The following is a 14,247-nucleotide window of genomic DNA, read 5'->3' as shown; positions in this document are numbered from 1 at the left end:
CAGACCCGACAGATGCTGCTAGGGGAAAAATCTTCTGGCCACTGTGCACGTGTACGCGCACACGCCTGATTGGAATGGACATGAACACCTCTCGAAGAAGAAGAATTATTATTAGACCAACTGTGCTTTTCATATTACATTTTACAATGAAAACACATGCTTTTGGTTCTATAAAAAGGATAGCAGCTATGCAGTAATTGTAAATACTAAACACAGTAAATTAAAAAAAAAAATCCCTAAGAAAATACCTTCTCACTGTTCCTTTGATCAAACTGGGTAGGGTTCTACTATTAAAATACAAATAAATTTATATTTACAATGATATTTATAAACTAGTTTATCTTAATCCTGCCAAAATGATAAATGATGTTAGCCTCCTCCCACCTCTTACAGATATGTAATTTGGTCAATCACAGACCTTTTCCAATATTGTAGGTGCCCATGACATCAACAATACATGCTCCATGTCATAAACATATGATTTCAGAGATAACTGGTATTCCCTTATTCCTTTCATGAAGACGACTGCAATAAAATGAAATGGATTGTACCATTCTCCCAGTTAGGAGCTGCATTATCTTAGCCTTTGCACACAAGCTTTGGTATGCTCACCTGTGACTAAGGGAGTTTGTGCAGTTGGTTGTTCCAGTAAAACCATGTGCTGTAGAAGAGAGTTGTGTGAAGTTCCCCCATCCCTTTCCAAAGTCGTAGAGCTCAAGTAAGGAGTGAGGTGGGTGCCAGGAAACAAGGAAAGCCGCTGTTGTAGGGTTGGAATAGTAAGTCTCTCGGCATCCTGCTGTCCTGATCCCCCCTGCAAATATACAGCAGGTAAAGTATTCAGCTTATGAATGAGTCAATGCAACCACAATCCCAATGACAACATTAAACATCACTTACACTGGCAGGTCCAGTTGCGGGCAGTCCTAACGTTATGTTGGGCAAGGAAGGAGATGTGTAGAGAGGAAGCTGTGTTACTGAGCCTTCACGATTCGCTAGTCTGTGAGCCAGGCTGGTCTGGAAATTGAATTAAGAAAACTGTGACAATCAGATAATGTAAAGAGAATAGACAGGAGCTACATGTATAGTCTGCCTAATTCATGAATCATATTGAGTATAAAGCAGAAAAGGGAATGACAAAGAAAAATAAAAGGCAAATAACTTCACTTTTGATACCAAACGATTCTGAATGTAGGGGCTAATCTGTGTCTAGTACTCAGTCCAAGCAGATGGGATAGGCACTGGGTGGATTCACTTGTGGATGTGTAATCCTCCCACAAAGGTAGCAGAGCTGCTCTGAAAGGGCTAATCCAACTGAATGGCTACAGTAGCCTTTGACCCATTCATAGCCCTAACATGGGCAGAGAACTGGGAGATCCATGCAGCAATGGTTTCCTTCCACACCCTGGAACACCCTTCTCACCCCCACAAACTGCTCTACACGACCCTGGAGAGGGAGTGGGGATCATCTGTGCATCCCCGCCAGAATCCTGTTTCCTTTAACCCTTTGTGCAGGAAACATCGATTCATCTATCAAGAGAGCCTCCATGGCTCATTTGTCCCTTAAAGTACACAGCTAAAAAAGGTGGTTTTAACAAACAAACTTTACATTACACAGGATGGATGTTCTCGTCACCAAGCCAAAGACAGTATGAAATGCATCAGTCACTATCAAGTTGTTTAAACACAAGGTAAAGCTCCATTAAAGAGCCTGGATCTTCCTCTTAGGTGGATATTTCTTGATTTTCAGGGAAGGAAGACGAGGTTACTCACCTTGTGCAGTAATTGACGTTCTTTGAGATGAGTGTCCCTGTGGTGCTCCACTCCAGGTGTCGGTGCGCCCCTGCGCCTTTGATCAGAGATTTCTGCAGCAGTACTCGTACCGGCCACGCATGCACAGAGCATGCTCCCCCAGCTCTAAGTATACCTCTCAGTGAGCATGCGCGGCCAGTTCCCTCAGTTCCTTCTCTACAACGGAGGCTACCCCAACCCCAAAGTAGAGGGGAGGAGGCTGGGTAGTGGAGCACCCATAGGGAAACTCATCTCGAAGAACGTCAGTTACTGCACAAGGCGAGTAACCTGCTCTTCTTCGAGAGAAATGTCCCTGTGGGTGCTCCACTCCAGGTGCCTTAGAAACAGTGTATGTCAAGGAGGTAGGGACTTCGGATCTGGTAGGAATGCAGTAGATAGTAGAGCTCTGCCTAATTGTGTGTCAGAGAGAGGGCCCTGAGTAAGGGAATAGTGTTTAACAAGTGTGTGTTCGGAGGACCAAGTGGCTGCTTTACAAATGTCAGTCAATGGCACTTTACATAAGAAGGCTACAGAGGTAGATACAGATCTAGTGGAATGGGTTCTGATGGATGCTGGAGGTGTAACGTTTTTTATCCGATAGCAGAGTCATATGCAATCGGAGATCCAGTTTGAAAGTCTCTGGGTAGAGATAGGCATGCCTTTGGAGCGCTCCGCGATGGAGACAAAAAGTCTAGAAGAGTTTCTGATGGGTTGAATTCTGTCCAAATAGAAGGACAAGGCCCTGCACACATCCAGCGTGTGCATTGTGGCTTCGAAAGAGTTTGCATGTGGTTTCGGGAAGAAAGTTGGTAGGCGTATTGGCTCATTAATGTGGAATGAGGCGTGAACTTTTGGAAGGAATTTGGGGTGTAGCCTCAGGGTAACCTTGTCCTTGAAAAAGAGCTTATATGGTGGATCTGCCATGAGGGCTGCTATTTCTCCTGCCCATCTGGCGGAGGTAATCACCACCAAAAAAGCTGTTTTCATCGAGAGGTATAAGAGGGAGCAGGTGGCTAAGGGCTCAAAGGATTGATGAGTTAGACAGGACAATACTAAGTGAAGATCTCACAGAGGGGTAGGTGGCTTAATGTCTGGGTATAGGGTTTGGAGTCCCTTAAGGAAATGCTTGGTGATGGGATGAGCAAAGACGGAGGTATTGTCGATTGTGTCAGGAAAGGTTGTGATGGCAGCTAAGTGGACTCTGATGGAGCTGAAAGAAAGGCCGGCTTGCTTGATGTCCAATAGGTAGCCGAGTATGCGGGGGAGGAGAAAGTTGTTTAGTTGAACACCATTCTGTCAATCGCTTCCACTTTCGGAGATAGGCAGTACAGGTAGATTGTATTCTGCTGTGTAGGAGCACTCTTTGAACTTGGTCGGAGCAAGCTAGTTCGTTTTGGGAGAACCATGCAGGTATCAGGCTTTGAGATGAAGAGATGGAGAGATTGGGGTGAAGAAGCCAGCCGTGTTGCTGCGATAAAAGGTTCGGGATGAGAGGCAGTGAGATCGGTGGTCGAATTGACATTCTGGTGAGGAAAGGGAACCACGGCTGTCTCGGCCATGAAGGTGCAATCAAGATCACCCTGGCAAGGTCCGTTTGTATCTTTATGAGGACCCTGTTGAGAAGTGGTTTTGGGGGAAACGCATAGAGTAAGTCCCGGTGCCACGGGATCATGAATGTCTCTCTGACGGAGTGTTTGCCCAGTCCCGCCCTGGAGCAAAATTTGAGGCATTTCGTGTTTTTCGCAGTTGCAAAGAGGTCTATGGTTGGGTGACCCCAAGCGCGAAATATGTTGTAAATGATTCCCTCGTCTATCTCCCATTCATGCTCCCAGGGAAAACGTCTGCTCAACTCGTCCGCAGTGGTATTCATCACCCCGGGGATATAGGCAGCTGATATGCGGATGTGATTCGCAAGGCACCAATTCCAGAGTTTTATGGCCTCTGAGCAAAGAGAGTGGGAGCAAGCCCCTCCTTGCCTGTTTACGTAGAACATGCAGGTAATGTTGTCTGTCATTATGCGTACATGCTGATTCTTGATTAGTGGCAGGAAGTGGCAGCAGGCATTTCGTATAGCTCGAAGTTCTAGAACGTTTATGTGCAGGGAGGTCTCAGAGGGAGACCATAGCCCGTGGACTGTTTGGTGAGAGATGTGGGCACCCCAGCCTGTGAGAGATGCGTCGGTAGCCATTATCAGAGTTGGGGAGGTCTGGAGGAAGGGGACTCCAGAGCAGAGGTTGGAGGGGACTGTCCACCATAGGAGAGAGTCTTTGACTCGGAAGGGTATGGCCAGAGGTTTGTTTAGCGAGTGCATGTTCGGTTTGTAAACCGTGGCCAGCCAAACATGGAAGCACCTCATGTAGAGACATGCATTTTGGACCACGAGGGTGCACGAGGCCATGTGACCTAGTAGTTGGAGGCAGTCTCGGGCAGTGACCTGGGGGCTGTTGCGAAGTTTTGTAGCCAGCAGCGGTCGGGTGGGAGAGATGCCAGTCCCGTTCTGGAGTCGAGGTCCGCTCCTATGAACTCCAGGTGTTGGGTAGGACATAATGTGGATTTGTTTCTGTTTATTTGCAGGCCCAGAGACAGGAAACAATCGATGGTGAGTTGTGTGAAGCGGAGAGCTTTGTCGAACATGGAGGCCTTGAGAAGGCAATTGTCAAGGTAAGGGAATATTATGACCCCTTTTTTCCCCTGAGGTAGGCAGTGACTACCGCTAGAAGCTTGGAGAAAATTCGGGGGGCAGTGAAAAGGCCGAAGGGCAGAACTCTGTATTGGAAGTGCGTTGAGACGAGGGTAAAATGAAGAAAACGTCTGTGGACCGGATGGATAGTGATGTGAAAATAGGCATCTTGTAGGTCGAGGGCTGAAAACCAATCGCCCTGCTCCAGCGCTGGAATTATGGTGGTGAGAGTAACCATCTTGAACTTCTGCTTTTTGATAAATTTGTTGAGCCGCCTGAGGTCGAGGATCGGTTGCCATCCTCCAGTTTTCTTTTCTGTTAAGAAATAATGGGAGTAGAATCCTTTCCCCTTGTGGCATTCGGGCACGAGTTCTATAGCCCCCAGTTGAAGGAGATGTTGCACTTCTTGCCAGAGGGGTAGCTCATGAGAGGGGTCCCTAAAGAGGGATGGGGAGGGTGGGTGGGTGGGAGGTAAGGAGGGGAAGGGGATGAAATACCCAGTTGAGACGACCTCTAGAACCCACTTGTCGGTGATAATGTCCTGCCATTGGTGAAAAAATGGCCGTAGGCGGTGTCTAAAGATAGTTGTAGGCAGAGGATACGCTAAAGTCGAGACAATGTTTTCGAGACCCTCGACCAAAGGTTCAAATCTGCTTATTAGTTGGAGGAAGTTGAGGCGCCCCGGAAGAATTGGGGCGACGACGCTGATATCTGGATCTCTGGCATTGGTGTTACTGTTGTTGTACCTGAGATCTATTGAAATGCTGTGTATATGGGGGGTAGCGTGGATGGTGGTAAGGTTGATATCTGTACTGTCGCCTTCTGGTTGTAGAGGTTCGGATTCCTAAAGACCGGAGGGTTGCCCTTGAATCCTTCATTGAGTGAAGCACATCATTCATGGTAGAAGCAAAGAGTTTATCACCATCGAAAGGAAGATCCTCTATGGTACTTTGAACCTCACGAGGAAAAGAGGAAGAGGAGAGCCATGAACCTCAGTGCATGACCACTGCAGTAGCGGTGGATCTTGCTGCGGTATTGGCTGCATCCAGAGCTGCTTGAAGAGCCATGTGTGATAGGATTTGCCCTTCGGAGACTAGAGCTGTGAATTGTTGTTTCTTTTGATTTGGAATGTCTTCAATAAAGTCCATGAACTTGTTATAGTTTCTGTGGTCGTACTTAGCAAGAACTGCAGTATAATTGGCAATATGAAACTGTAAGGTTGAAGAGGCACACACTTTGCGGCCAACGAGGTCCAAGCGTTTGCTTTCCTTGTTGGCTGGGGTGGAGTGGAAATATTGCTGTTTGTTCCTTTGGTTGGTTGCGTCCACTACCAGGGAGTTTGGCGCAGGATGTGAGAAAAGGAATTCGGAGCCTTTAGAGGGAATGAAGTATTTACGGTCCGCTTGTTTGCAGGTAGGCTGGCTTGTGGCTGGAGCCTGCCAGATGGACTTAGCGGGTTCCAGAAGGGCTGCACTGATTGGTAATGCCACTCTGGACGAAGAAGACGGTTGCAGGATGTCCGTTAACTCAAGTTGTTGCTCAGGGACTTACTCTAAATTGAATTCTAAGCTCGCTGGTAACCCTTTTAAAAAGGTCCTGGAATTTCGAAAAATCGTCTGAAGACGTTTGAGGGGAAGGAGGTAAAGCTTCTTCAGGCATTACTTCAGTCGCTACTGGGTCAGGAGCAGGAGTTGATTGACCCTGCAAGTGGGAGGGTGCTGCCAAGGGTATCATATCGTTTGGACGTTCGTCTGGTGGTGCTAAGCAAGTGCCGCGCCTCGTCAAAGTGGAGTAGCGGGTGTGCTGCCAAGGAAAAGATGCCCATGGGGCCCAATACTGCCATGGTGATGGGAATGGCATAGGTGGTGCATGGGTTCCACACACCAGGAGGCAGGATCTCGAGAATAGGCTGAGGTAATTTTCCTGTGCCCACGGGTGACAGGGGTCCGAGGATGGGAGTCTGGATACATTGAAAAATCACCCTGTATTTCAGGTTCCTCCTCACTGGAGGAAGGCTGTTCGGACCCTGAATCATTCATAGGGGAGAAGCATTCCTTAAGCAAGGGTGACTGCAGCATAGGTGACACTAAGAGATCGCTTGACTGGGTAAACTGCAGCGCTGAGGCAGCTGCAGGTGAAGGCTGCAGATGATAGAACTGCTGTGAGGGAACCCGGGTCTGCACCGGTGTTCTGAGTCTTGGCTCAGTGCCAGACAGCACTGTCAATGCTGGTGCCGGAACCGGTGCTGCGCTATTAATAGCAGGCTGCTGTGCCTCAGGGAGGTCCTGGTATGTCAGCACAGCGTTCGTCGCGGTGCCGACGGGTGCCATGATTGAGGCAGGCAACTGGAAGCCTGAAGCCTCGGCACCGGAGCTTCGCGCTGCCGCTGCAGCCACAGGCGGGTTTGGCGCGGTGCCGGAGGAGCCTGGCTCGTCGAAAGTGCTCAAACGGGGGAGCACAGGTAAAGAAATACTAGATCTGACTGGAGAAGGTTTGTGTTGGAGGGTTTCCTTTGAGGTTGACAGAAGATGCCCTCTTTTTGCTGTTTTCTTCTGCCTTTTTGAAGCAGGGGAGCTGTAGTGGGGAGCGGAGGCAGAGTCTGCGCCAGGGTCTGAGGCTGACCCTAAGGATTTTTGAAGTAGTATGAGTTGAAGTTTTAGCTCCCTGTCTTTTCTCTCTCTGAAGCTTAGTTTAGTGCAGTGGGCACATTTTTGGGGGATGTGGGTCTCCCCCAAGCATTTTATGCATTGCGAGTGTTCATCCGAAAGAGGAATAGGTTCCTTACAGGACGAGCAGCGCTTAAAGCCTGTGGAGCCAGGCATGTTGGAAGCGGCTGAGGCTGAGAGAAAAAAATATATATATATTTTTTTAAACAGTAGAAAAAAGGTAAGTAACACTAACTAACAGCTAACTAACAAGAACTAGCTAACTAAAAGTTATTTTAAGATGAGGAAAGAAATTCTTTAACGAGTCTGCTGAGCTCCATCTCCATCAAGCCGGGGACGGTAGAGAAGGAACTGAGGGAACCGGTCGTGCATGCTCACTAAGAGAAGCGCGCGCGGGGGTCGGGGGGAGGGGAGGGGGCATGCTCTGTGCCTGCGTGGCCGGTACGAGTACTGCTGCAGAAATCTCCAATCAAAGGCGCAGGGGTGCACTGACACCTGGAGTGGAGCACCCACAGGGACATCTCTCTCGAAGAATGTGAAATGAACTGAGAGGATTACGTTATAGCCAGCTAACGTGGCACCACGGAAGTGTAAAAGTCATTTTTAATTTCACAGCAGTGATTGCTTACAAATATGGACTCAAATATTTATTGCAAATATTAACTGTAGTTATTGAAAAGTGTCTGAAGCCCTGATTAGAAAATAGTTTATTTTTATGGCACTGAATTATGGAGTGGATATTGTTTTCAATCCTAGCAGTTTAAACAAAAATAAAAAAAGACATTTTCTATAACATTTCTCATGCAGTGACAGTTTTTAACTCTGATGCTTAGAAAAACGGGTATATAATGGGTACAATAGTATTTCATCATTCTATAGATCGATACATGTCAGCATGGCCATGAAGGGATTTTAATCGTATGGAGTGTTAGAGATTGTTACCTCATATTAGGTCTGATTCTATAGCACCAAATTCAACTGGAACTTGCAATTGACTTCAAAGGGTGCAGGATTAGGCCAATTTTGGATGATGAAAAGAAAGCTAGTTATCTTTGAACTCCATGGAAGAAACTCACACTGAACTTTGCAAGATAAAGCAATCAATGTTGTTGCAATCCACAAAGGGAAGAGCATGTGCTTAACATTTACTATTGAAAAGCAAGTCTTCTATATACAAATATTCTCTAAAGAAAAACGAAGAGTGAAACTGGAATTGCCGAATACGGTAACATTAAAGCTATTCCTGTGAGAGAGGATCATAGACAAGTGTAGCAATGATACCTTTACAAGACTGCATTTGCCATCTTTACAGCCAAAGACTCTGCATTTCCAAATAAATGGTTTAATTTGACATTAGTCAGTTATTCATTCCCTTTACTGTCCTGCCATTTATTCACATGATAAAGTAGTAAAGTCGTCTAGTTCTCACATATGCTCAAGCTAAGTTCAATTTGACAGTGAGGTTCTTTCCATTTCTAAAGTATCCTCCTGTGTATTTGCAATCTTGTCAACAATAATTATTAAAAACCTGTTGAAGATCAGTTCTATCACAAAGGTCTTGTAATCAATAATTTCTCTGCAGTTGTTAAATATTTCCACTGGCACACACACTAACAGCAAGGCAAAATTGTAAAGAACTTGTTTGCGTTTCCACTCACTCATTTGCCAGGGTGATTTTGAACACTTCTTAGCAATTTTGCTTTAAAGCGTAAACATAATGTTACTGCACCACATGCTGAAAATAAGGTATGTACTGTAGGTGAGGTACTGAAATCTCTTCCTGACTTTTACGGGGTACTGATCTTATAAAAGTAACAAAATTACATCAATTTACACTTTAAACAGTCAAATCCCCATTTAGTTGTGCCTCCAATAGTCTCAGGGGGTTTATTTGTATTAAGCACAACTGAATGAAAAACACAACAGCTTGAAACTAATTGCACACACAAAATTTCAGTTCCATTATCATCATCTTAAATATACTGAATCTGTCTATGAATTGTACATAAATGCTGTGGAAATACAGAGAGCAGCACAAACCCAGCATCTACAGTTTTTGTCTAATCCGGCAGCACCTTTTATAGCTGAATAGGAAATAAAATGTCAGTGAATGTCAAATAGCCTTGCATAGGTGGAAAAACATTGTTAAATTTAACACAATATTTAAAACATAAATGCTATTTATCCACTGTGAACAGAATGGAGCTGTATGCTTTCTACACTTGAGGCAAGTCATTTAATTTAAATAATATAAAAAAGATCAGTTTTCCCATTTGGTATGGGTCGAGAGGTGAATCTCTGATCAACTGATGGGCAAATATACACATTTCTCATTTAAAACTCAGATAAATGTGAAACTATCACAATGGAGAAGACTAACTGCTCAGAAATGGTTGATTATTTACAATTTACAAAGTGGAAAGGGGTCTGATTTACCAGAGACAGTCTATCATTCGAGGTAATACAGAAATTGGAGCCCAGTGCGTGCATTACATTGACGTTTTACAAGACATGTGGAAGCAAGCATTAATCGGGTAATACTATTTCCTGATGTATGCAAGAGCCTTCACTTGAAAGGAAATATCTGCATTTAAAATGCTTGTCTTAATTAACTGTATTTGGATAGCTGCTGACAAATGCATGCAGAAAAGCTTGGAGGAATGGCTCTGTTACCATCATAAAATATCCAATGCTTACAGAAAAGAATTGGTAATGAAGGGCATGATCAGTTTTTGAAAGATGTGAATGTTGAGGCTAGGGAAGATTTAATTAACAGAATAAACTAAAATCTGTTGACAGCAAGAGAGTTGGTGCAATAGGTTATCAAAAAATATTTGCCATCCATTAGTGGACTGTGGCCTCAAAGATCTAGTGGACTGAATGTTCATATCATACCTACTTTTAAAATCATGACAGCACCATAATTTACAGACTATATTCTTGCTCTCTTTCATAACATCATAGAACAGGTGAAAAAATGCTGGGTGCAATTTTCAGAGAAACAGCAGAAGAAAATGTTTTACTTTTCACATAGGTTGTTTTGGGAGGCTACATTAAAGCATTTCAATTTAAATTAATTCATAGATCACATTGGACTTCTCACATGCACCTGAACTAAGGTGTAAAAAAAATGAATAGAAACGTGTTATTTACCTTTTACACAATACAAAAACCAGGTATAATTTGACTAAATTAAATAGTCAGAAGATTTAATGCAAACAAGAGAAAGTACTTTTTCACACAACACAAAATTAACTTGTGGAACTCATTGCCATGGGATGTTGTGAAGGACAAAAGCATAATGGGGTTCAAAAAAGAACTAGGTACATTCATGGAGGATAGGTCCATCAATGGCTATTAGCCAAAATGGTTAGGGATGCAACCCTATGCTCAGCGCGACCCTAAGCTTGTGATTGCCAGAAGGCAGGAGTATAAGACAGGGTGGATCACTCCATAATTACTCTGTTCTTTACACTGCTCCTGAGGCTCTGGTACAAGCCATTGTCAGAGACAGGATACTATGCAAGAAAGATCATGGTCTGACCCAGTATGGGAGCTCTTATGTTTTTATGACTCAGACACTGTAGTAAAACTGTGGAAGAGGTGGGGAAAGAGACAAGTATCTTTCACATGTCTGGAGAACTGTTTTGGCAATGGACAGACTTTACACGTCTGGCATCACTCATGCCTCAGTCTTTAAATTATGACTTCACTGCTTTACAAGAGGCAATAGGTAGTCACTGAGAGTGGCTATCCAACAGCGTGTGTATCTACAATATTTTTTGTGCAGAAGTTACTAAGGACTGGAATTAAAGCCTTGATGAAATAATACATTCATTTGTAAAAAGCAAAGTGATTTGGAGGGAAGCTGTGTCCTTTGGAACGGTACAAGCTTTCCTGTGCAGCACTGAATATTTGTAGCTGAGGTTGAGTCTCTCAGCCAGTCCCCAACTAAATCTGCTAAACCCCAGATGGGATGAGAGCAGAACGCTGAGGGGAAGGAGGACTGGCTGTAGTGACAAGTCATTGTTATTACTTTCACTCCTGGGAGCAGTGTAGAGTGAACCAGCGAGGAGTATGCCGCTATTAGCCAAAGCTCAAATAGCCTGGACTTTTGCTTCAAAAAGCACCTTTCCACTCTCCAAAATTACAAGTTGGAGGACAGCGTGATTAAACCAAAATTCTGCTTTGTCAGGAACGTTTATAAATGTAAATGCATGTACAATATTCAAGGGAAGCAGCAAATGCAAAGCCTGCAATGCGAAATACTGCAGCGGGGTCTGGATAATTACATGCCATCTTTCCAAATGTGAAGGTTACAAAGGAAGAGAGTGGGTCACGTATTTTCAGATTCAACAACAGGAACGTAGGAATTGCCAGACTATATCAGACCCAACTCTAGTCTAGCATCCTGTCCCCGACAGTGGCCAACACCAGATGCTTAAGAGGATGGTGCAAACACCCTGCAGTTTATGGGATTATTTATTATTAATAATCAGTTATGGAAACCAAAACAAAGGTTAACAAAAGCTAAGATTTAAACTGCAGAAAGGTGAGAGGATGCTAAAATTTGGTGGCAAACATCAACATACTACAGGAAGCCTTTGAGCACTGAGCGGGGAAGAAGGAATTTAAACCAGGTAATAATATATTCCTCCATTCCTGTAACTGAACAATGCTTGTATTAATCCCCTGTATAAAGTGAAGTTATTCCACATTATAAAGCATGAAAATAAATCTCCAACATTTTAAAATACTCAAGAGAGTCGGCAACCTATATTTGACAACGGAACCCTCTTCAAGATTTCCCCCCAACATTCCTTTCCTTTTTTTATCTATCAATCCATATTATGGCTACTGCCAGTTACCCCAAGCAGAGATATTTAGGAGTAAACTCAGACTAAGCATATTACGTACATAACACATTCAAATCTTCACTGGTTAGGAGAGTAGCCATCCAAATCAAGGTTCAGCTTTCCCTGCATATTTAAAAGCTTCCACAAGTTCATTGGAAGCACAAGTGTTAAGCCCAAGGTAAAGGGCAGTTCTGTACCTCTGCTTGAATACTTGTGACTGATCCTGTAATTCCATTCTCAGCACTTATGTTATTAGAGCTGTTGTTTGGAGAACTGGGACCAGATCCAGGAGCACTGTTGCATGCAGAGTCTAAAACACATTCAAAAACAACTATTAGAAACAGTATAAATGATCTCTGCAATGCTCTTAGGAGAGATCTATCAGGGAAAACAAAAACCCTGAAGATGTAATAAAACATTTCTATATTGAGAATATAACAAGATGTACTTTCAAACAGCGGGTCCAAATACTTACTTACATCTTTTCTCTGCAACTTTTTTTTGTATAATGTGTCAAGAACTTTAAATATGATTAAACACACAATAAACAATTTAGAAAGCATGAAAAAGCCAAGTCAGTCTATGTCAAACTGTTCTACTACAGTTTTATGAAGTGCCTCCTCCAATCCACTTATCTTAATCATGCTCTCGGTCTTACACAATTAAGTAACTTTCTGAGCTTTGACATTTTCCCCATGCACTCTTCTTGTATATCTGAATTTATTCATGTTTTAAATGGAAAGATACCTTCATTCCTGACCCTTGACAGCTATTTCACACCAGCACCAACAGTTACTTTTACAAAAAGTGCCCCAATGAACGGAAGTGGTTATTTGTTAAGAGCTGACAGTGTGCTCAGCATTCTATGAGAAACAGTTATTGCTCTGAGGTGGTGTCATCTACAGAATTGTAGCGTCAGCAGCACACAGGACCCTAACACCAATCTGGAGCCCTGGTCCACTATTGAATTAGAGGAAACAGTACTAATTAGATAATTAATACCACTTCCCACAACACCTGGGTTTTCCTTGGAAGTCTCTAATCCAAGTACTAGTTTCTTTCCATTCCCAACATGGAAGCACTAGGAAAAGACTGGAATCAGAAGAGCGTGAGCAAGTCTCCAGGCTTCCAAGTGAGGAAGCAATGAACACAGAAGATGAAGTCTGACTTTCAAGTATACATTTTTTTGCCCCTGGATTACTGGTAGATGCCTCCGTGTGCTGCCTTCATATCAGGACAGAACAATGGGAGGATAATTGAGAAAATAAAAGGCAATGTCATAAGAGTTGTTTTGAGTATCTCCAGACATCAGTCTCTTTACACTTATTGTCCTGCAGCACTAGCTGGACAACTCTCTATCTCAGGGGTAGGCAACCTATGGCACGGGTGCCAAAGGCTGCACGCGAGCTGATTTTCCGTGGCACTCACACTGCTGGGGTCCTAGCCACTGGTTGGGAGGCTCTGGATTTTAATTTAACTTTAAATGAAGCTTCTTAAACATTTTAAAAACCTTATTTACTTTACATACAACAACAGTTTAGTTATATATTATAGACTTATACAAAGAAACCTTCTAAAAACGTTAAAATGTATGACTGGCACACGAAACCTTAAATTAGAGTGAATAAATGAAGACTCGGCACAGCACTTCTGAAAGGTTGCCGACACCTGCTCTATCTTCATGAAAACGTGCAAAGTTCCCAGATATTACACTGAAAGTCCTCCATGTAGATCCTGGTCAAAGTCTCTCAGAGGTAACAAAACCCACACAGAGTTTGTCCCTAGGGAATCCTAGTCTGTTTTGGCCACTCACTAAGTACTGATTGAGCTTTCCCTTTCCACTGTCTCACTTGCAGAGCTTGTGCCAGGCCGATACGTCTAGCACTACAAGCCTCTAGGGATGGGTGGTCCCTTGGTCAGGGGAACTGCCTTTGACCCCATCCTGCACTTTGTACGACTACTCCTTCCTAATTACCTACAGCTTGTTACTTCTGACAGGGATGGCAGGATAGGACAGATACAAGTCCCTGTCTCCAGGACAGTCCACTGACCCATTCCTGCACTGGTCCAGTGTGGAACGTGTACAACTTATCAAAACACAACCACGAGAATTTTGTACTTAAAGTAAAACTTCACTTTATAATTCTATTGCTATATATGCTGCCGCTATGTTCTTAACACCCCCACTAACCAGGGCAAGTGGGACATCCGACTGAACCCAAAACGTTTTTAACAGACTGTAAAGCTGCATTTTCCA

At 43.8% G+C, this 14,247-nt stretch overlaps 1 protein-coding gene across 13 annotated transcripts in view; it reads right to left on the bottom strand.

Moving 5' to 3' along the window:
• Positions 1–14,247, bottom strand: part of HDAC4 (histone deacetylase 4) — a 428,940-nt gene that overhangs the window by 106,959 nt on the left and 307,734 nt on the right. For all 13 annotated transcript variants that reach the window (XM_039494525.1, XM_039494524.1, XM_039494513.1 and 10 more), the window contains 3 exons: positions 12,188–12,300; positions 898–1,014; positions 613–811 (listed from right to left, as the gene is read on the bottom strand). In XM_039494525.1, the coding sequence (XP_039350459.1) occupies positions 613–811; positions 898–1,014; positions 12,188–12,300 (429 nt within the window). The remainder of the gene's footprint in view (positions 1–612; positions 812–897; positions 1,015–12,187; positions 12,301–14,247) is intronic.

The sequence above is a fragment of the Mauremys reevesii genome, linkage group 11 (genome assembly GCF_016161935.1).
Source record: "Mauremys reevesii isolate NIE-2019 linkage group 11, ASM1616193v1, whole genome shotgun sequence".
Classification (NCBI taxonomy): Eukaryota; Metazoa; Chordata; order Testudines; family Geoemydidae; genus Mauremys; species Mauremys reevesii.
Note: the sequence above shows the minus strand (reverse complement) of the source record. Positions and strands in the feature narration are given on the sequence as shown.